We start from the raw sequence: 24,304 nt of genomic DNA, 5'->3' as shown, positions 1-24,304 counted from the left end.
TTTTGCTCCAGGAGTCGACCTGCCTTGTTTCCTTGGGAGTAATATTTAGATTTAAGTCTGAGGAGAGATTTGTGGTAATTTTGGAGCAGTAAGATACTAAGTTTATTTCGTGCTAACCTAAAGTTCGTTGGAGCACTGGGGAGTGGGAGTGGTTTTGTTTGTTCTCCAAGCTAGCTATTTGCTCTAAAATTTGCGTAATGTCTCGCTCTCTAAGTTTCTTTACTATAACACTCAGCTTGATCAGAGAGCCTCTTAGGTACACTTTGTGAACTTGCCACAGAACAAATTTGTTTGAGACTGATAGACTGTTAAAGTGAAAGTACTCTTTTAAGTGTGTTGAAAGTTCCGCTGACCATTTAATGTCAGTGGAGAGGGTATGGAGTAGGGAGGAATGGTCAATTATAAACATGTCTATTCGTGAGTACGACATGCGCTGGGGAGAAAAAGGTAAAGTCTTTTTCCAGGCTATGCTATGCTCTCCACGCGTCTGTAAGACATTCAGAGTGCAAGAAAGTGGCGACCCCTGTGTCAGTTCTTCGTGTGAGGGATGTAGAATCTATAGAAGGTTGTAAGACTGTATTGAAGTCACCGCAGAGGATCAATTTTTTTCCTTGTTTGAGTTTGTTCACATTGCGCATAAGCTTATGTAGGCAAGCTAGCTGGTGTGAGTTGGGTGCATAAAGGTTAACTAGCGTGTATGTAATGTTATTGATGGAGCAAACCAACAATTTTGGTCTTTATGGGGGTGTAGGCAACAGTGTTCCTGACAGCAATTAGGGTACCTCTCTTTTTCTTGTTAAAATGTGAATGCAGGATATTGGGGAATAAACGGTGATGCACTCTGTTGGCGTCAGCTAGTAGTAAGTGAGTTTCCTGTATACACAACATTAACATTAGCAGTTAAAGCTTCTTTCCACATATAAGACCTTTTCTGAGGACAATTGAGACTTTTAACATTAAGGGACATGATCTTAAGACCCATGATGTTGAAGGGAGGTAGCTATCTATCTAGACTTTAGAGAGACAATGAGAACACAATACTGGTATACTATATCAAGGTGATGAGACTGTGTATAATTAAGGCTATGGGGTGGGTGGGAAAGGGAAGGAAAGAGGGAGGACGGCAAGAGTAAGGGAAAAGATAAGTAACAGCAACAAATGAGACGGGAGCAACCTTCTAAAACCTGGTATGCAATGAACAGGACAGTAATGACATGCTAAATTCTGGTAGGGCGAAAGTTCAGTGCTAGAAGGACCAGGGAAGGTAAGTAGTTGGTGTCAGAGGACCTGCACCAAATTTGAGTAAGGTATTGTTAAGATGCCCAAATAAGACACAGCAGAGAGTCCCAACATGGTAGAAATAAGCAGTATAACTCAACTGCTTATTGATTTTTGAAATGTCATCCATAGGGGACAGTTCCAGGACGTCAGTCCCTTGATGTGAACGGTATTGAAGGAGCCATTGAGGTGGGATTAACTTCCGTGCTGCTGGCGACATTGGGATCTGCCATAGTTGGAGTAGTTGTTTCCCTTCCTCAAGCGTTTTGATGGCATGGGTCTGTCTGTTTCTGCGGATGAGGATCTTCAAGGGGGTAACCCCACTTATAGGGGTCATCTTGATCACGGAGGGTAGTCGTGATTGGCAGCAATGCTCTGCGTCGGCGGAGGGTTACCATAGGTCAGTAAAAAGCTTAACTTTTTGATTGGGAGCGGGATCTTGTTTCTTGCCGCAGCCATGAGTGCCTCCTTTGGTGTGGAAGAAGTGAATGCGCGCAAGGGTGTCGCGCGGGATATTAGGGCCTAGGTGTGGAGGTTTAGGGATCCTGTGGGCCCTATCAATAATCATATCAGGGGCTGGGATCTACGGTAGAAGCGCTCTCATTAGCCCTTTTAGGTATGCTTGCAGTTCCTGGGGAGCAACGTCTTCAGGAATACCCCTAAATTTCACGTTATTTCGCATGGAGCGATCCTCCAGGTCCGCCATGTTTAGCTTAATGGCTTCCAGCTCATCAGCCATATCCTTGTGGGCATCAATAATCGCATTTTGGGAGGATGCAAAGTCGCCCATTTTTGTTTCTACATGGTGGGTTTTGTCCTCTGTTGTCTGCAGTCTGGCAGAGAGAGGGTTAATCAGTCCCGCAATGTCCGCCTGCAGGGAGGATTTTAAAGCTAGTAACATGGCTTTGAGAGAGTCCTCAGTAACAGGTTTGTCAGAGGTAGAAGCAATTGGAAGGGGTCCAAGGGCGCTGTACTGTGAGAAGTATATGTGTACTCACAAAGCTGCGGTTGGCCTCTGGCATCTGATGGAGTCATCGGAGGATGAGGGCTTCCAAGTAGATGGTCTCGCTACGCAGGAGGTCGGGCGCCATTTTGGATCCCATGAGGAGTGTACACCGGAGCTCTGGCGTCGGTGGAAGCGACGGAGGCGACATATTCAGCAGGTTAGCGCTGGCAGACACGTCCGGTGGAGAGAGTGAGCGAGCTGTAGGAGCAGGCGACATGGCGCTAATAGGGGATACTAGCAGGGCCTAATCTGTGATATCGGCGCCATCTTTGGATTTTCCCCTGTCGAAGTAGCTTTCAAAGTTGCCATCCTGTAGTTTCGGTAGTTGCTTTTTGGTCTTCCCCATTGTGTCGGAAGGAGTAAGCATCTGTGGGTGCAGTATGGTGCCACTCAGATACAAATTGAGACGGGCAGGCGACATTTCAGTCGCTTGGGTGCAGGCGCTCTTCTCTCAAGCGGCCATCACGCTCAGCAGCCTAGCCACGCCCCCACTTACCACCTGAATTAGGCGTTTTGGTGTTCCTTGAGATGGGACCCATGATATTTGGTCTACAGTTTATGGTTTATGTATTTGTTGTTTTTTCAGTTTTTATCTGGAGAAAACGCTACATCGCAGATCAATAATATCTGGAGCCTGAGAATATGTAAAATGCAAATGGTTTGGGTGAGTGGAGATCGCTCACTGGCAGTCTTACTATTATATCATAATGGTTCTTAAATTTACTTCAATTACTGCTAAAGTTAAATAGCCCATTTAAGAGCTCTCAATTGTGGCAAGATGCCATTAAAACTAAATCTGCCATCCTTTGCGTACAGGAGACACATTTGCTTGCGGGCGATCTTCATAGACTCAAGCATAAACGTTTCCCTGTTATAGTTTCAGCAAGTACAGATTTAAAAAAGGAGTTTCTATAGCAATAAGGGATACTATAGCATTTAAGCTAATGGACTCTTAGGCCTCATGCACACGGCCGCGTTTTATACTAGTGTATTACTGTACAGCAGCGGCTGCATGAAGCGCACGGTGTCATAGCAACCACAGACGCCGTGCGCTCATGCTGTCAGCGGGAATCCCAGCCGGGTTTCCACGGTCCGCTCTCGGCCGCGGAACACGGCTGTGTGCATGAGGCCTTACACAGATGCAGGGGGGGGGGTGAGATATCTGATCTTAATTTGTGAACTTAATAATGTGTTATACACTTTAGTAGCTGTATATGCCCCTAATAAGAAACAACTTAGATTTTTCAAGAGGCTCTTTGCGCGGGTGGGATCGGTCAGGAGGGGGTCTCTTCTTTATATGGGTGATTTCAATTCACTTATGTGGCCTGAGCTAGACTCCTCAGCGGTCCCCAAAACATCACACCCTTCTAAGTTATTCAGCCTCTCTCAAAAAGAGGGATTACTAGATGTATGGCGGTTGAAACACTCTGCCGAAAAGGATTATAGTTTCTTCTCATCTGCTCATAAAACTTATTCCAAAATTGACCTCTTCTTGACGGATCATAACACCTTTCAAAGGGTATCCTTCTGCACAATAGGTCACATAGAATGGTCTGACCATGCCCCTATTTCTGTCATGGTTTCTGAGCAATACAAATCTCCCCCTAGAATCCCTTGGAGAATTAACAGCAGGATTTTACATTCCTCCAAATACCTACCCCAATCATAGAAGACCACCAATCGACTGATAGCAGGGAGAAGGAGGGGAGGGACTGTGGCCACTGCGCCACCAATGAATATAATTAACACGTTAATTTAAAGAGGACCTTTCACTAGTTTAAAAACTAACTATATCAGTGGGGAGAGCGGCGCCCAGGGGTCCCCCTGCACTTACTAGTATGTCTCGGCGCCACTCCGTTCGCCCGGTATAGGCTCCGGTGTCTGCAGCTCCCTCTGTTGTACTGGGCAGAGTTTTTGTATTAGGGTTGTCCCTTGCTGCAGCGCTGGCCAATCGTAGCGCACAGCTCATAGCCTGGGAGTCCCAGCAAAAACTCTGCCCAGTACAACAGAGGGAGCTGCAGACACCGGAGCCTATACCAGGCGAACGGAGCGGCGCCCAGACATACTAGTAAGTGCAGGGGGACCCCTGGGCGCCGCTCTGCCCACTGATATAGTTAGTTTTTAGTTTTTAAACTAGTGAAAGGTCCGCTTATTGTAGGCAGCGGGTGCCGGCAGCGGTATCGCATACCCGGCACCAGCCCTCTCTGACATGGCGCTGCGATCCCCGGCAATAAACCCCTTAGGGTTTAATTGCCGGGGATTGCAGCGCCATGTCAGAGGTCGGGTGCCGGGTATGCGATACCACTGCCGGCACCCGCTGCCTACACTTAAATGAATGCGTTAATTTTATTCATTGGTGGCGCAGTGGCCACAGTCCCTCCCCTCCTTCTTCCTGCTATCAGTCCATTGGTAGTAGTCTTCTGTGACTGGGCAAGACATTAAATTAGTAACATAGTACATAAGGCTGAAAAAATACATTTGTCCATTCAGTTTGACCTGTTATCCTGCAAGTTGATCCAGAGGAGGGCAAAAAATAAAATAAAATGAGGTAGAAGCCAATATTCCCCACTTAAGGGGAATACAATTCCTTCCAGACTCCAATCAGGCAATCAGAATAACTCCCTGGATCAACGACCTCTCTCTAGAAGCTATAGCCTGCAATATTATTACACTCCAGAAATACATCCAGGCCCCTCTTGAATTCCTTTATTGTACTCACCATCACCACCTCCTCAGGCAGAGTTCCATAGTCTCACTGCTCTTACCATAAAGAATCCTCTTCTATGTTTGTGTACAAACCTTCTTTCCTCCAGACGCAGAGGATGTCCTCTCGTCACAGTCCTGGGGATAAATAGATGATGGGAGAGATCTCTGTACTGACCCCTGATACAGTGGTCGTCCCCCTTTTATTTTTTTTTCTCTAAAGTGAATAACCCTAATTTTGATGATCTTTCAGGGTACTGTAATTCCCTCATTCCTGTAATTACTTTAGTTGCCCTCCTCTGAACCCTCTCCAGCTCTATCTGCATTGTTCACAGGATCCCAGAACTGTACACAGTACTACATGTGTGGTCTGACCAGTGATTTGTAAAGTGGGAGGACTATGTTCTCATCACGGGCATCTATGCCCCTTTTGGTGCAACCCATTATCTTATTGGGCTTGGCAGCAGCTGCCTGACACTGGTTTTTACAGCTTAGTTTGCTGTTCACAAAAATTCCTAGGTCCTTTTTCATGTCATTGTTACCCAGTGTTTTACAATTTTTAGTACGGGTGACTTGTATTATTCCTACCCATGTGCATAACCTTACATTTGTCATTGTTAGGCTACTTTCACACTTGCGTTCAGAGCGGATCTGTCTGAGACGGATCCGCTCATATAATGCAGACGGTGGATTCGTTCAAAACGGATCCGTCTGCATTATAATGTAAAAAAAATTCTAAGTGTCAAAGTAGCCTCAGACGGATCCGTCCAGACTTTACATTGAAAGTCAATGGGGGACGGATCCGTTTAAAATTGAGCCATAGTGTGTCATATTCAAACGGATCTGTCCCCATTGACTTACATTGTAAGTCTGGACGGATCCGTTTGCCTCCGCACGGCCAGGCGGACACCCGAACGCTGCAAGCAGCGTTCAGGTGTCCGCCTGCTGAGCGGAGGCTGAACGCTGCCAGACTGATGCATTCTGAGCGGATCCGCGTCCACTCAGAATGCATTAGGGCTGGACGGATGCGTTCGGGGCCGCTTGTGAGAGGCTTTGAACGGAACTCACAAGCGGAGCCCCGAACGCTAGTGTGAAAGTAGCCTTAAACTTCATCTGCCACTTATCTGTCCAAGCCTCCAATCTATCCAGATCCCTCTGTAGTAGTATACTGTGCTCTTCAGTGTTAATTACTTTACACAGTTTAGTGTCATCTGCAAAAATTGATACTTTACTATGCAAGCCTTCTACAAGATCATTAATAAATATATTGAAGAGAATAGGGCCCAATACTGACCCCTGAGGTACTCCACTAGTAACAGTGGCCCAATCTGAGTGTGTACCGTTAATAACCACCCTCTGTTTTCTATCACTGAGCCAGTTACTTACCCACTTACAGACGTTTTCTCCCAGTCCGAGCATTCTTATTTTATATACTAACCTTTTATGTGGTACAGTGTCAAATGCTTTGGAGAAGTCCAGATGTACGACATCCATTGATTGGCTGCTGTCAAGTCTAGAACTTACCTCCTCATAGAAACTGATTAAATTAATTTAGCATGACCGATCCCTCATGAAGCCATGCTGATATGGCGTTATTTACTTATTTTAATTGAGGTACTCCAAGATAGCATCTCTTAGAAGGGATCGGTGTTTTCTAAGAGATGGGGCCCGGCTTTCAGTATCAGCCGGGCCCTTGCTGCTGATCGCGGCAGCAGTTTTGGAGCAGCGCGTTAATTCTAGGAGGAGAATGCTCGTCCTAGTGCGTTAAGTACCTGCAAGTTAGGCCTCATGCACATGACCGTGCCGTTTTTTGCAGTACGCAAACCGCAGATCCGCAAAAAACTGAAGCTGCCCGTGTGCCTTCCGCAATTTAAACGGGCGGCCCATTGTAGACATGCCTATTCTTGTCCGCAAAACGAACAAGAATAGGACATGCTATATATAGGACGGAGTGCTGTCCGCATCTTTTCCGGCCTCATTGAAGTGAATAGGTCCGCACCCGAGCTGCGGCTCTAATGTGGATGAAAACGGTCGTGTGCATGAGGCCTTAGGACGAGCATTCTCGTCCAAGGTCCTGAATGGGTTAATTGACAGTCCTAGATGACAGGATTATTTTGAAACCTTCTCCATCCTTCCTTCCAAAGGTTTTTTTCAACGGAGCCTGTAGGAGCAGGAGCAGTGCAACCCCCCTCCCCTCCTGCTCAGAGAGGCTAATTTGCATATTATAAAAGTACGATTTCTGCAGTAACGGGGGCATGAATAATCACAAGAATAGCAGAGTTAGGTGCAGCTGACATTAGCACATCACTAATGTCAGCCAGTTTAATAGTGAAAATTCTAGTGACAGAAACCCTTTAAACATTATAAATTACATGTCTTGACAAATCAGGATTTAGCATTTGGGCGACAAGTCCTTTCAGCTATAGTCCCTCTCTAGTTTACTTTCTCTGAAAATTCTCCCATCAGTGCTGTTAGGGAGGCGCAAGGGAAGGATGTTAATTACTTACCGGTAATTGGATTTCCTATAGCCACCACCATAGAACTGGGGGTTTTCCCTCCCTCTTTTCTTTTTAAATTTTTTGACCAATTCAAGTAATAGTGTTTTTTTTTTTTTTTTTGTTATTTTTTGTGTTTTTGTTTTTTTTCCCTTGTTAAACAGTATAGATCATATCAGGGTGGATAAAAATCAATGATTAAAAAAAAATATTTAAACAAAATCCGATTATATATTTATTTTTTATTTATTTAAATCTGATAATATATATATATATATATATATATTTTTTAATATGAAATGCTTTTTGAGGAAAATATATTACCATCCAAAGGTTATTCCATCATGAAATAAAGATTGTTTTTTAATTATGTAGAATAAAGCTGTGCGTGGACGCCCATATTGTAGGAATGGATTAGGCAGTGGCTGAGGGACAGACAACAGAGGGTTGTAGTCAATGGAGTATATTCAGACCAAGGTCTTGTTACCAGTGGGGTACCTCAGGGATCTGTTCTGGGACCCATATTGTTTAAGAGCTTTATCAGCGAAATTGCAATAGGCCTCCATGGTAAGGTGTGTCTTTTTGCTGATGACACAAAGTTTTGTAACTGGGTTGATGTTCCTGGAGCGATACACCAAATGGAAAAGGATTTGGGAAAAACTAGAGGAATGGTCAAAAATCTGGCAACTAAAATGTAATATTGATAAGTGCAAGATAATGCACCTGGGGCCTAAAAACCCAAAAGATGAATATAAAATCAGTATCTGAGGAAAGGGATTTAGGGGTCATTACTTCAGAAGACTTAAAGGTAGGCAGACAATGTCATAGAGCAGCAGGAAATGCTAGCAGAATGCTTGGGTGTATAGGGAGAGGCATTACCAGTAGAAAGAGGGAGGTGCTCATGCAGTGAGACCTAATTTGGAGTATTGTGCGCAGTACTGGAGACCATATCTCCAGAAGGATATTGATACTTTGGAGAGAGTTCAGAGAAGAGCTACTAAACTAGTACAGGACAATTACCAGGAAAGATTAACCACCTCACGTCTGCACGTTGACTATAAACGTCTGGGAGGTGGTTCTCTATTTCTGAATGGACGTTCCAGAATGTCCGTTCAGAAACTGCAGCTGCACGCTAATCGTGCAGCTGCTGATCGGGTTGCCCGCTGTCAGTGATAGCAGGGCAACCCAGAGAGAAGGCAGGGACAGTGCCCAGGTGTCCCTGCCTTCTGGGTCGCTGCATACACAGCGCTCTCCGAGAGAGCAGGAAGCTCTATGCGGAGAGTGCAGGAGCTGTGTGAGGTCTTTCAGAGACCTCAATCAGCCCTGCATTTATCCTGTAACTGGGGCTATTATGTCAGCCCCAGTTACAGGAGAAATCAACAGTGAAAAAACAAAAAGTGAAGTAAATGTCCCCCAGAGGTCTTTTATGACTTTATGGGGGACGAAAAGTGTAAAATAAAAAAAAGGTTTCACATGTAAAACAAAAACAAAAAAATCCCCAAGTAAGGAATAAAAAAAAAATCGACATATATTTGGTATTGCCGCGTCCGTGACGTTCGGCTCTATAAATGTATCACATAATCGACCCAGTCCGATAAACGCCATAAAAAAATGAATAACTGACTAAAAAAGCCATTTTTGTCACCTTACATCACAAAAAGTGCAACACCAAGTGATCAAAAAGGCGTATGTCCCACAAAATGGTACCAATAAAACAGTCACCTCATCCTGCAAAAAATGAGCCCCTACATAAGAAATTCTCTCAAAAATAAAAAAAAACTATAGCTCTTAGAACATGGAGACACTAAAACATAATTTTTTGGGTTTAAAAAATGCTATTATTGTGTAAAACTTAAATAAATAAGAAAAACTATACATATTGGGTATCGCCATATCCGTAACAATCTGCTCTATAAAAATGTCACTTGACCGAACCCCTCAGGTGAACGCTGTATAAATAAATAAATAAAAACTGTGCTAAAACAACCAATTTGTTGGTCACCTTGCCCCATAAAGTGATCAAAAAATCATATGTACCCAAAAATAGTACCAATGAAACTTGCACCTTATCCCCTAGTTTCCAAAATGGGATCACTTCTTGGGAGTTTCTACTGTAAGGGTGCATCAGGGGGACATGGCATCTAAAAACCATGTGGAGTTCCTTTTCTTCTGTGCCCTGCCGTGTGCCCATACAGCAGTTTATGACCACATGTGGGGTGTTTCTGTAAACCGCAGAATCTGGGTAATAAATATTGAGTTTTATTTGGCTGTTAAACATCGATGTATTAAAGAAAAAATTGGATTAAAATGGAAAATCTGCCAAAAAAGTGAAATTTAAAAATGTATTCTCCATTTTCCTTTAATTCTTGTGAAACGCCTAAAGGGTTAACAAAGTTTGTAAAATCGGTTTTAAGTAACTTGAGGGGTGTAGTTTCTACAATGGGGTCATTTATGGGGGGTATCCACTATGTAGGCCCAAAAAGTGACTTCAGACCTGAACGGTCCTTAAAAAGTGGGTTTCGGCAATTTTCTTAAAAATTTGAAGAATTGCTTCTAAACTTCTAAGCCTTCTAACGTCCTAAAAAAATAAAATGACATTTCCAAAATGATGCCAACATAAAGTAGACATATGGGGAATGTAAAGTAATAATAAATATTTTATGAGGTATCACTTTCTGTTTTAAAAGCAGACAAATTGAAATTTAGAAAATTGCGATTTTTTTTCTAAATTGTTTGTAAATTTGGGATTTTTTCCTAAATAAAGGTGAAATATATTGACTCAAATTAATGACCATCATGAAGTGCAATCTCTGAATGACTTGGATAAGTAAAGGCTTTCCTAAGTTATTACCACATAAAGTGAGATATGTCAGTTTTGCTAATTTAGGCCTGGTCAGGAAGCGGGCAAATGGCCCAGATGGGAAGTGGTTAAAGGACCTTCACATGTATAGCTTGGAAGAAAGACGAGACAGAGGGGATATGATAGAAACTTTTTAAATACCTAAAGTGAATCAACAAGGTGAAAGAGGAAAGAATATTTAAAAGAAGAAAAACTGCTTACAAGAGAACATAGTTTTAAATTAAAGGGGCAAAGGTTTAACAGTAATATCAGGAAGTATTACTTTACTGAGAGAGTAGTGGATGCATGGAATGGCCTTCCTGCAGAAGTGGCAGCTGCAAATACAGTGAAGGAGTTTAAGCATGCATGGGATAGGCATAATGCCATCCTTCATATAAGATAGGGCCAGGGACTATTCATAGGATTTAGTATATTGGGCAGACTAGATGGGCCAAATGGTTCTTATCTGCCGACCTATTCTATGTTTCTATATGTGTATTTTTTGGGTAAATAAATTCCATTAATCCATACACAATGTCATGCTCTTCCAGAGGTTTTTGTAAGATTATTGGGCAGTTTCTCTGCCTACAAGATATTATCACAGATGCTTGGTTTACTTTTGCAGTTCTCAAAACTGAATTTAACTCGGCAGAGATCACATGCCTCTTCTTCACAGCAAAAATGTTATAACATGGACAGAGTTGAGAAAAAGACCTTAATCCTAACTTCTACAAACCTATGAATACAGAATCAACTAATCAAACTAATATGAAAAGTTCTTATTCTAAAAATCTTCATCTCCTTGCATATTATAAGTTATACCAGCAAGAATTGGTCTTTATGTAGAAAACTATGACTTAAATCGAGCCTTACTGACTCGTGATTTAAATCATTTAGATTTAAATCAAACCCTGGATCATATTATATCTTGTTCGAAGCATTTTGGTCTGTTATTAACTGGAGCAGGTAGAAGGAGGTATCTTTTTATTGGGGCTCTGTTAAATTTCCTGTCCTCGGGAGGCGGGATCATCCTCCTATCAGTGCCTTTGTGGAGGCTACAGGAAATCCAATTACTGGTAAGTAATTGTCATCTTTCAGTATTCTTTTTCAAGTGCCCTACAAAAAAAAAGGCAGTTACACTTTCATTTTGACTTTTTTATTTTTTTTATTAAGTTGTTATAAGGATGGATGGAAATAATTACGTAAAGATATTTTTTACTGAGGGCTGCTGATTTCTCTTCTTGTTTTCTTTTCCTTAGTCCAGTTGTATTCAGTGTAGATGATACCGTGCTCGAAGCCCATTTTGTGCTTGCCACACTCTCAGATACCGATCATGCCTCACAGTCCCAGAACCACAGGTACGTTATCCATATAAGCATATAATGCCATAGAACTCCTTTTTTTTTTTTTTTTTTTTTTACATTTTTCTTCATGTTAGTGGTAAATTTGGGTCTATCTTTCACCTTTTTATAAAAAAACCAAAAAAAAGAAACACTCATGGTGACATGAGTCTTTAGGGCTTCCAGTCCCTCAGTCATATTCTTTTTCTTTCTAAAGCAGGAGACAGCTCGTCAACACTGACGTCACCCACTCCTACTTGCCTTCCTTGTTCCTGATGCCTGCACAATAGGATAACACTATTTCTTAGCTGTCTTGTCAGTGTAAAGACTTCTGTAGGAAGCCTGTACTTCACTGACCTAATCATGCACAGTATGATGTAAGTACTGTGCATGAGTCAAAACATAGCGATCAGCCTTTGTGCTGTCTGTATGCTGTGGATGCTGTCACCGGGGGCGAGGTCAGTGGGGATGATGCTGTCACTGGGGGTGAGGTCAGTGGGGATGATGCTGTCACTGGGGGTGAGGTCAGTGGGGATGATGCTGTCACTGGGGGTGAGGTCAGTGGGGATGATGCTGTCACTGGGGGTGAGGTCAGTGGGGATGATGCTGTCAGTGGGGATGATGCTGTCAGTGGGGATGATGCTGTCACTGGGGGTGAGGTCAGTGGGGATGATGCTGTCACTGGGGGTGAGGACAGTATGACATGATGCTGTCACTGGGGGTGAGGACAGTATGACATGATGCTGTCACTGGGGGGTGAGGACAGTATGACAGTTATAGTGCTTATACACACGACAGTGATTAGCCCAGGAAACAGTCCATGTGTCTGCTGCATGTCCTGGGCCCTCCACGGCTCCCCTAAGCAGAACTGACTGTATCTTAGTAATTTATAATACAGCCATTCTTTAAACTGACTGTATCATAAATTGCATCCAACGGACGGACCATATTTACCAGGTTGATCATGGTCGTGTGCATGAGCAGAAGTTGATCGATAGTGTCACACATGATAGGGCCTAGTTAACCCTTCAGCAAGTAGCAAAAAAGATGAGGATTAGGCCTCATGCACACAGCCGTATCATTTTTTTTGCTCTGCTGATTGCAGATCTGCACCATTAGTGTGCTTTCTACATCTGTATCTCCTATTTGGGTCATCAAAATGTGGACCACAAACTCTCTGAAGTCAATGACTGGATCCCTATTTTGTGGATCCGCGATTTGCAGGTACAGTCATGTTCATCAGGCCTTAAATACACAGCTCAGCAGGCGGTATTATACATGAGAATCTTTGATGTAGGAACCGACGACTGTATGGCAGACGATAGACTTTTGATAGCGAGGCACAGTGAACCAGGCTTGTTTAGATTGTTAATAAAGCTAGGTTGTGAAGAAATCAGGAAGCAATGTAAACAGATCTGCCTAGGGAGTTTGATGCCCAGACAAGGGGAAGGAAAGTGCTGGCATGAAAAACGGGTATTAAGGGCATATATACAGTATGCATGGTGAGGGGTTGTTAGAAGCTCATTTTGGGATTTTGGGACCAGACAACTTGTTTAATATTCACCATAAGTCTTTATGTTGGCATCATCTTGTAAATGTCATTATTATTTTCTTTAGGACGATAGAAGGCTTAGGCCAGTTGCACACTGGCGTTTACTCGTTTCGGCAGGGAAACCGCCTCCCAGATCCGTATTACAGTGTACACCTGTGTGCGGCCGGAAGTCTGCCCACCCCCATGCACTATAATGGGGAGCGGCGTAGATGTAGATCAGGTCGCGGCACTGCAAATATGCCAAAAGGCGGACAGACAAATACCGCTGCACGCAGCAGGAACAGCCTGCCGGAACAAGATGAACTCCAGTATGAAAGAAGCCTTAGAATTGTATAGTTTTTTTTCATTTTCCAAAAACGATTTTAAGGACCAATTCAGTTTTGAAATGACTGATTGGCTTACATTATAGCAACCACCCATAAATGACCTTATTTTACAAACTACACCCCTTAAATTATTCAAGACTTAACCTCACGAAAAAAGACATGCCTATTTATTTATTTATTTAACTCCTTTAGAGAAACTCTGGAAAAAATACCCTATAGTTGAGGTACGTCTTCCCCAACATTTGTCTGATTTATTAAATCCAAACCATAATATCTCTACTGCAAAAAGTTTTAAATCTCTTTATGAACTCGCCAACTGCGATGCGACCCCAGATTTGCTCCCGTACCACAAGAAATGGGAAATCGATCTGAACAAGACATTAACTGTGAACAATTGGCACAAAGCACAATACATATTTAAAAAGGCCACTATATGCACCAACCACAGGAAACAATTATATAAGATGACAACAAGATGGTACTATACACCTGTAAAATTACACTGCTAATATGAAACTTGTTCGGATGAGTGCGTGGCCAGAGGGGGACATTAATACATATTTTCTGGAACTGTCCTAAGTTGAGAAAGTTAAGAAACGACTTAAACACATTGGTCAGTATAATAGTAGAAAAACAATAGTGGTTCTTCCCGAATCAGCATTACTAAATATAGGAATAGATAGATTGAACTTATTGGCCCAATTCCCGATAACCCATATCCTTATTGCATACAGGACTTTAATAGCAAAACTCTGGAAGACTGCAAACATCCCGGATATTAAAGATATCATAAACATTGTATCTAAAAACTACATCAATGAACAGATTTATTCAAGGAGCTCAGACAGGAACAATAAGATACTCTTAATGTGGAGCTCATGGTTGTCACATTTCCCCAAACGGTAGAATGGAGGGTTGTGTGGGACTGGTCGGGAGACGAGGGCCGTCCAACTAAAGGAGCCCCTCGTCACACTCTTTATTTTCCTTTGTTATTAATTAGTTTATATGTTACATTTCTGAGTTTAAACAATGAACATACGCATACAAACATAGTAATCACAGGATTTCTCCTTTATTCGTTAGCACTGATAACAATAATGATTGCTCATATGTTTGTGATATAATCACTAACACCCATATATGTAACATTTCGTATTTGATTGTTTGACTACAATACATCATATAAGATCGCATATTTGTAATATGGTTTGTATTAACCTTGTGTAAAATTCCTTACGTTAAATTTAGAAAATTAATTAAAAAAAAATCACTTTAAAGAAGAAATTATTCAAGACTGATTTTAGAAAATGTTAACGCTTTAGGTGTTCCACAGGATTTAAAGGGGTATTCTGGTTATATACTAGTGGCACATAACCACTGAACCTTTGCAGTCAGGTTCAGTTGTCTCACAACCTCTTTAAAGGTGTATTTCAATTGTATGAAGTTATCCCCTATCCACAGCACAGGGGATAACTTTTAGACCAGTGGGGGTCCTACCGCTGGGAACCCCACCAATCATGAGAACAGGAGCCCGTACCCTGCTGAGCTCCCAGAAATTAATGGAGCGGATGGTACTCGTCTGTCTCTGGAACCCCCATAGAAATTAATGGAGCGCCTGCGTGTATGCCTGACTGTCCATTCCGTTCATTTCGGGGGGGCTCCATGGTGTACAGGGCCTCCATTCTCGTGATCGGTGGGGGGGCCCCACCGATCTACTAGTTATACTCTATACCGGATAAAGGATAACTCCATATAATCGAAATATCCCTTTTAAAGGGGTTATGAGACCACCAAACCTGACTGCAGAGGCTCAGCGGTTGTGGCCCGGGACATGTGAATGCTGAGGCCAGTGAATGGCTGCAGCGGTGGATGTGACCACAAATGGAACGTCACACTTCCATTCCCTGCCCTGAAAAGGAGCTGCTTTCAGGAAGTGAACCCCCCCCCCCCCCCCCCCTGCTGCCGGGAATCTGTGGACAATTTAATTTTGCTTTGAGCATCAAACAACCCCTTTAAGCATGAAGATAAACATTTGTAGGGTAAACAATAGTCAACAAAAGGTATTCTTGGTGTTAGCAGAAAAACATATATGCCAAATTAACATTTTTCATTTACATTTGGCCCTATAGACAATAGTGGGATAATCCTGAGATATATAGATATCTACCAAGATCATACCCCAGAGGAGGCATGGTCTTGGTAGAACTATCCAGCCCATGACATTTTATGTAGTAGCCTTCCACCCGTAATGGCTGGCGTTGTTTAAAAGGGACACTCCCGTCAAAGGGTTATTTTTTTTGCATTCACAACTTTTTAAAGAATGTTTAACTTTTTTCATTCAGCAGTATTATATCATTAAAAATTAAATACAAAATATAATCCTGTAGCAGTCAGCACAGAGATATAAAACTCCTATATAGATAATTAAGCAACTATTAGTTTACTACTGCAGTGAGGGGAATGTGTCATCTGTTAGTTTTAGTAGTAGCCTGATAGAATTAGGATAGCAGTATGATGCCTATTTTATTCTCTTGATATGCCTAAATAAAGATGCCCACAGAGAAGCATTGCACTTATTCGTGTAATGTGTGATGCTCTAATTGAGTCCCTCACTCCCTTCCCTCTGACCGTAGTGAATGGTCTGAGAAAGTCAAACGAGATGTTTGCTGTGATAACCTCCTCCTTTGTTTGGACATTTAAGAGCCAGTAGAGTACATAGTGACTTCAACAAATTATATCCTGAAAACCACCCGTATTTAGTAAAAAAAAAAAAAAATGACATTGGATATTCACATAGGCTGTTAATATGATGGTGGGGTAATGAAGGGAATTGTTCAACAACTCTAATGGACTTCTTTTAATGCCCAAATCAGACCTTGCTTACCAAATGATGATGATGACTTTCTGGGTGATGACCTAGACTACATGATCGCCATGGAAACGACCCTTGCAGGAGCTTCCTCACCACCACGTAGTCCGACATTCAGTCATCCGGTTCCTGTACATGAAGAACAAGCTTTAACTTCAGGAAGTGAGGATGAACAGGAGAGGGAGATCCCTGGTACACCTCCTAATAAGAAGGTAAAAAAAAATATTTTATTTTTTCCCTTTCCTCTCCCAGGCAGAATAATGAATTGCCGCTACAATACAGTATCCCACCCTCTACCAGCTCATCTCCATCTTATTAAGTACTAAGCATTTGAATATATGCACAGTGACATAGTTGACAAGATTGAAAAGACAGCGCTCCATAATTTTCAACTTATAATTCTGTGTTGATTCAGAAGAAGGCTAAAAAAAGTCCATGAGGTGTAATCTAAATGCTCCATATTAGGGATACTGTCCTAGTGATATGCCACCAGTGTCTCAGATGAGACAACCCCTGTAAGCTGCATTTTACATAGTTCCCCTGGTATAAAACTCACTTTGTGCTTTCTTACTCATTCCTTCTAGTTCCGTTCTTTATTCTTCGACTCGGTTATCCACAATTCTGGGCAGACAAACCAAGAAGTTCTTGCAGAAGACAGCGATGGATAGTGCTCCGAATGAAACCTGACCAAATATTCCTATCTGACATGACAGCAGGAATGTAGACCTGTCTAGAATCATGACTGCAGTACTACTGTCCACTGCCTGGCCTCTACAGCTGGAAACGGCAATGTTCATATTTGACCTTGACGTAGAAACTGTTGAAGCAGTGAAGAGGAGTCTAACTGTGCAACACAGTGACAATGCTTGGAGACGTTGCATACTGTACATAGAACTTCATGAAGAACTGAATGAGAATGTACAAATGTTACAGGATTAGAGGAAATGTATGAAAATCAGTTTTATATTTCATTATTTTATTTTTGGAATAAAAAAAAACCCGCTGTGGTGAAGATGCTTTATCCTGTAGTTCTTACCTCCTGTGCTGCAGCCACTAAATCCGGCAGGGTGTCACTTTCCCCCCTCTGGTAAACTGCAGACAGGCAGGACGGACGTATCCCTGTCATGATGCGCCTTGATCATATGCACATGAAAGACTTTGTGCTTCTTGTGAACATGATTGATTGTGACTACATAGTCCACATCATTTAAGCGTTCATGAATAGGATACGGGCCCTCCCATGCCGTCTGGAGTTTGTTCTGGGTCATAGGGACCAGAACCCATACCTTCAGACCCACCTCGTACACCCTCTCCCTGGCAATTCTATCGTACCACCTCTTTTGATTCGCCTGTGCCTGACCCATGTTCTCATGTACAATACCGGTCAGTTCCTACATTCTTTCCCTGAATTTTAGGACATAGTCGATTACAGAGACTTCAGGTGAAACCAATTCTCCCTTACATGATTCCTTCAGGAGATCTAGGGGCCCCCGTACCCTCCTCCCATACAGGAGCTCAAAGGGTGAGAAATCCATTGAGGTCTGAGGTACCTCTCTGTAGGCAAATAGCAGGTGCGGTAGATAACGCTCCCAGTCTCGCCCATGGGAAACCATAAGCATTTTGAGCATCTGCTTGAGGGTCCCGTTAAATCGCTCGCAGAGACCGCTTGTCTGCGGGTGATACGGACTGGCTACCAGGTGTTGCACCTGTATTTTCTTACAGAGGCTCTGCATAAGGTTGGACATAAACTGGGTCCCCTGATCCGTGAGCATCTCTCTGGGGAATTTTACACAGGAAAAGATGGTGAGAAGTGCATCTGCAACCTTGTCAGCCCTGACTGACGATAATGCGACGGCCTCTGGGTAATGTCTGGCATAATCCACGACCGTCAATATGAAGCGTTTTCCCGAGCTGCTGGGTACGGCCAAGGGCCCCACAATATCCACAGCAATCCTTTGGAAAGGCTCCTCAATAATGGGCAAACAGATGAGGGGGTCCTGCACGATGCACAGGTCCTGCCTTTCCCATCCTTTGGCACACAATACAGGAACGTCAGTAATCTGCCACATCATTCCCCAAACTAGGCCTGTAAAAGTTATGTTTTAAACGGCTTTTCGTTTTACTTATCCCTAGGTGACCAGCTAGTGGTATCTCGTGGGCAATCCGTAGGAGTTGCTCCCGGAACTGCTGAGGTATGCTGCTGGGGGCCAGTGGTAATACTTTGCCTATATGGCCTCCCTTGGTCCCAGGTTATGATTTCTTTGTCTTCCTCTTCAGGGGTCCGACCAGCCATCTCCCGCAGCTTCTGCAGACTGTCATCAGTGTGTAGGGCAGTCAGAAACAAGCGACAGTCTGCGTCTGTGCTGGTGGATAACACCACATTCTGACTAATCCCAGCCCCTGGCTATAGACTGCCAGCTCGCTCCGTTTCTTCTATAGCCCAGAAAGTAGGGGGCCCAGAACCCAGACCTGAGTTGGCCTCCTGGGCACTCTGAATGCAGGTTACAGAAGAAATTGACACATCCTTCTCCCCCTCAGTACAGGAGGGTGGATGTGGATGTGACAGGAACTTCATGCATCTCTATGACATTTCATGCCACTAAACTGCTACAAAAGCTATTATCTTTTGATGAAAACATATCGCCTTCTACATTATTGTTAGTTATGCAAACTTCACCTAATGCATTAGTTACTACGTTCAGGTTATCACTAGGCTCAGTATCATTATGCAATTCTAACACATTGGTAAACACAGATTTATCACATTTCATAGTAGGCACAGTCTCAATATCACCATATGCGACTGGTGCCAACTCACATGGGGCTGCACGCTCGCTGGCGTCCTCCTCAATGTCTGAGGGAATATACCTGGAGACTAAACGTCCCAGATCAGTTTCTAGTTGCACATTAGTAGGAATCTTATCTGTCACCCCCACTTCCATCATCCCTCTTCCCGCCCCCCAATACAGGTAAATCTGGGCCGTGGGTAAAGCAGGGCTTAGACCTCCAACTCCAGCAACAGTTAGGGTTCTTCCGGGGATGAGGTCTTCTGAGTTGACAAGCTCTGGGTGCACGAGGGTCATCTTGGCACCAGTGTCCCTCAGTCCCATGGTGACTGTGTTGCTTGTAAATTGTCACAAGATGCTCTCTGTTTCCCATCCACAAACAAAACGGCTGGGGATAAAATAGATGGTTTGGGCAAAGCAGTGCAAGCAGTGCTGATATGCCTGACTTGGTTGCACACATAACACCTGCGGTTATCCACAGCAGGCCTGGGGACTTTGGCAGGGGTGACTCCTGGAGATCTGCGAGTAGGGGTAAAGGTGTTAGCAGGGGTTTTTCCAGCCTGGCAGGCTTCCGTGCCTCATATACATCTGAAAACTGGGCAGCTTTATCCAGGGTCCTGGGCTCCTGTGCCAGAATAAACTGTCTCACTTCCATAGAACAGGTGTGGAGGAACTGGTCCAGAACCATCAGATCCTCCAGGTCTTCAAAAGTGGGAACACCCTACCCCTGGGTCCACTGCCTGAAACGGTTCCTTAGTTCAACAGCCAGGTCTGAGTAGCAGTGTTTTTGGTATACCTCCGGGGTGAGGTTAAACCATTGGATTAAGGCCTTTTTAATAGCCTCATAATCTTGATCCATAGTCTGACGAGACGTCTGATATTCAGGTTTCTGCCCCACCTTCCCAGAAGACTGACTGAGATGACAATATGAATCGCAGCGATTCCTCACTGTATGACAGGGACTGCGGGTACAGGTATGATCCCATAATCTGAGTCGCTTCGTCCCGGTCATACGGACACCAAATGTGATTGAGTTATGAATTCTAGAAGGCCAGATCCTAAATACAGAGAAATGCCTCCTGTCCAGTATGGTGCGCATAGACTCTACCCGAAGCCCATGTCAATTATTAGGGTTCTGAGGCTGTGGGTGCCATGAGGCCGGAGTTATAGCTTCTGATATTATTTCATACATCTACTGAATGGGTTAGACCACCCACTTGTCTAGCAGCCAACATGTCTAGGGTGGCTGTGCATTTTAAGTATCCCCCTCCCAGGTCTTCATTAGGATGCCCAAATGGTTTTCAATTAGCAGGCCTGTGCTAAATGGGGGCTTACTTTGAGAATGTGGAGGGTCTCACCTAGTCTTCAGACGGGCTGGCATCTAGAGGCACCATTTGCATTTGCTTAATAGATTAATTAGCCAATGCTATACAATTAGCTATTGATAATGTAAGTTTAGGAGAAAATGAGATCTGCCTGTCTATCTGTCTATTCACCTCGGATTTCGTTACAGATGGCGTAAAAAGAGGCACTTTTTTTCTCTCTAAACGTTGCATTTAAAAAGTTGCAAACCTACACCTTGCAACTTTTTAAAGCCACTTTCTGGCACAAGGAAAATTATGAATCTGCCCAAGGCTACATGCACACGATCAGGATAGCGTGCGGAAAATCCGCACCGTAGGTCATGTACATTGTATTCTATGAGAATTTTAAATTCTCAATGCACATGATGCTGATTTTTTCCGCGCGGATTTTGACCTGCGGTGCGGATTTTAAAATCTGCAGCATGTCAATTTATTTTATTTTTCCTGACCGTATTCTCCTCATTCACTTAGTGAAATCCGCACCGAATCCGCACGCAAATCTGCATCAATTAATGCGGATTGACCGCACAGATTTGCCTGCGAACACCTGCGGATTTCAGTGCGGATTCTCCGCACATAAATCCTGAACGTGTGCATGTACCCCAAGTATCTCAGAAAAGTAGAATATTGTAAAAAAAAGTTCAATGTTGTAAACTCATCGTGTCACACTCTAATCAGCAAATAAAAAACACCTGCAAAGGTTTGCTAAGCCTTTAAATGGTCCCTCAGTCTGGTTCAGTAGACTACACATTAATGGGGAAGACTGCTGACTTGACTGTTGTCCAAAATCATTGACACCACTAACAAGGAGGTAAAGGAGGCACTTCCGACTTTTATGTTTTTCTTTTCTAAACGTTGCATTTAAAAAGTTGTTGTCAGAGGAGGACCAGCAGCGACTACTGATGATGGTGGAGATGTCATTTATGGAGGACTCCAGTGATTAATGGGAAAGTCAAATGAGGTGCCACTGCTGGGACGCTGAGTGGGGTGAGGATTTCTGGGACTACTTGGAAAGTTATTGAGAGTAAAGGAGTGCTGTGACTGGGGTGGGGCTCTGGTTACTTCTATGCATGCTAAATTTTGATCAGTTGTAGAGGGGAAGAAATTTTAAGTATGGTTTTCGACACCAGCAATACTTGCAGTACTCCTCAACCAGGTTCAATGAACTTCACTACTGGCTTGTAACTATTGGGGCTGGCATATGGGCTGGGCTATGATTTTTCAGGCAGCATGTGAGCAATCACTCCTCTTCAACTGCCCAATTTTGACAGTTTTTTTTAATCCCTGCTTGGATACACTACAAAAACTAGAAAAGTGTGGAAAGCTTTTCTTAAACCTCTTACAGAAGCATTTTATTTCTTATGGGTATGTAAAGGGTTAGTTGTATCTGTCACCAGTTTCAATATTCATACTAAAAGGGGTGCAACAGCGCATAAAACTTGGCACAAGTAGACCCCAGAATACCAGATGTTATGTCGGGGGAATACCTACTTCAGATAGTGTCCGTTTTTTTTGTTTTGATTCTCCTTGGGATTTGATAACTAATTTGGATTAGCATAAGGAAATATACATAGTGCTTGAAAAGAGCTGACAGTGTGTGTTGTGTGAGAAGAGTGGCCAAGCATGTGTGTGTGCTGTGAGACTGGGTGCTAGCTAAACTGTGACTATAACATCATCCGTGGCTGTTAAAATTTGAATCTCCGAACATTCTGCCATTCATTTTGATGGGGAATTTTTTATATTTAAATATGAATTTATTAAAAACAAAAAATCCTATTGACTCCAAAAATACATAGCACACCTCTCAGCGCTGAAAGCTTCAAAACGCAGTTTGAACAGAGTCTGTGCATTAAACGGTTCAGGCTGTATTATTTGCAGAAAACTGTAGAATAATAAAATGTGCATTTCATAAAGGAAATTCATAGGGGGGTGAGGAATATGGATTATTATTTCCTGGCAGCCCTGATTGTCAGTTGATTCACCTTTTGGCTTGTACACAGTCATCTAATTGCTAGCCAGGGAGAAAGCCCCAGGGCTCCAGGCTTCAAGGGGGCCCCAGGTGGATAATGTCACACCTCAACCATCCAGTTTGGAGGCAACCGAATCTGCAGGAAAACCTCCAGTCTCAGCTCTTGTCTAAGATCAATGATACCTCCCAGACATGTTGGCACCTACATTTCATAAGGAATTATGAATCACCCGGCCATCGCAGGCGCAAACCGGATACATATTTGTGTCCCGGTGGCCACGAGTAACGTGCCCATGTTCTTGGTTTGATAGTGGGATGCCAAGGAAGGGAGATATACATATTCCCCCACAGAAACCAACTAACAGTACCATATTTGGACTCTACTTGTAGCTGGAACCCAGGCGGATCCGTTTGTCCCAGAACCATCTTCCTGTGACCATCTGGACTGGAGCTATGAACCCTAAATGGTTTTGTGGGTCATTTGCAGCCAGTCCAGCAAAAGGGGGGTGGACCCCTCCCAAAGGCCGGGATGGGAGGTGCTGGCTACAGGTTAAAAGGCTTGTGCAGCAAGCGGGCGGGTCTTTCTCTGAAGAAGGGTCACATTGTGTAATGTGTTTAGGGGACCCAGGAACTAGCTGAGATCACTGCCCTTCATGTGACTACAGCAAAGAACACACCACAACCGAAAGGAACTTTCATCTTACCCGGTAACTGACTTTTGCTCTGCTTAACCCTGTTGTACCCATATAACCTGTATCTGTAACCTCAGACCACTGTATATACTCTCTGTGTATATATATATATATATATATATATATGTATATGTATATATATATATATATAATTTAATCTTGTGCTATCTTGTATCTCGATCACGAATCCCCACGTCCGTGTTTTGGCCTAGTTATAAGCTACCGCGGGTTGGTTTCTCACCCTATATAGTCCCGTTAGCGGACCGAGCTTATATCAAACGAGAAGCTGGTGGAAGATACCCGGTTTCAGAGAGCGCTGTTTTCACTGCCGCAGTGAAAAGGCTCTCTCAGCTTATTGCCTCTCTGTGCCCGCGTGGACAGAAGGTGTCTGTTTAAACCTTACAAAGCTGACCTTACCTGCTCCTCTGGAGGGCGTAACAATACGTTTTTGGTAACCCGTGACCATACCGCGTCTCATGAGCTCGAAGTAGGCGACGTCAGGCGGGCACGAGGTGTGGTATTCGTGACATATTGGTGGCAGCAGTGGGAATACCACACCTCGTGCCCGCATGACGTCGCCTACGTCGAGCTCATGAGACGCGGTATGGTCACGGGTTACCAAAAACGTGACGTTACGCCCTCCAAAGGAGCAGTTAAGGTCAGCTTGGTACAGTTTACACAGACACCTCCTGTCCACACGGGCACAGAGAGGCAACAAGCTGAGAGAGCCTTTTCACTGCCGCAGTGAAAACAGCGCTGTCTCAGCCCGGGTATCTGCCACCAGCTTCTCGTTTGATATACTGTAAACCCGTTCCGGGATTATATAGGGTGAGAAACCAACCAGCGGTAGCTTATAACTAGGCCAAGACACGGAGGTAGGGATTCGTGATCGAGATACAAGATAGCACAAGATCAAATTATATATTTAATCACCATAAGGGCACACTAGATATAACACAATATACACAGAGGTTACAGATATAGGTTATATGGGTACAACAGGGTTAAGCAGAGCAAAAGTCAGTTACCGGGTAAGATGAAAGTTCCTTTAGGTTGTGGTGTGTTCTTTGCTGTAGTCACAAGAA

At 43.4% G+C, this 24,304-nt stretch overlaps 1 protein-coding gene across 2 annotated transcripts in view; it reads left to right on the top strand.

The window, feature by feature from the left end:
• Positions 1 to 17,420, top strand: part of RAD9A (RAD9 checkpoint clamp component A) — a 53,451-nt gene extending 36,031 nt beyond the window's left edge. For both annotated transcript variants that reach the window (XM_044299007.1, XM_044299006.1), the window contains 3 exons: positions 11,581 to 11,679; positions 16,413 to 16,620; positions 16,993 to 17,420. In XM_044299007.1, coding sequence (XP_044154942.1) covers positions 11,581 to 11,679; positions 16,413 to 16,620; positions 16,993 to 17,076 — 391 coding nt within the window. In that variant the 3' untranslated portion in view covers positions 17,077 to 17,420. The remainder of the gene's footprint in view (positions 1 to 11,580; positions 11,680 to 16,412; positions 16,621 to 16,992) is intronic.
• The last annotated feature ends 6,884 nt before the right edge of the window (positions 17,421 to 24,304 follow it).

This window comes from Bufo gargarizans, chromosome 6, assembly GCF_014858855.1.
Source record: "Bufo gargarizans isolate SCDJY-AF-19 chromosome 6, ASM1485885v1, whole genome shotgun sequence".
In the NCBI taxonomy this organism is placed as follows: Eukaryota; Metazoa; Chordata; class Amphibia; order Anura; family Bufonidae; genus Bufo; species Bufo gargarizans.
Note: the sequence above shows the minus strand (reverse complement) of the source record. Positions and strands in the feature narration are given on the sequence as shown.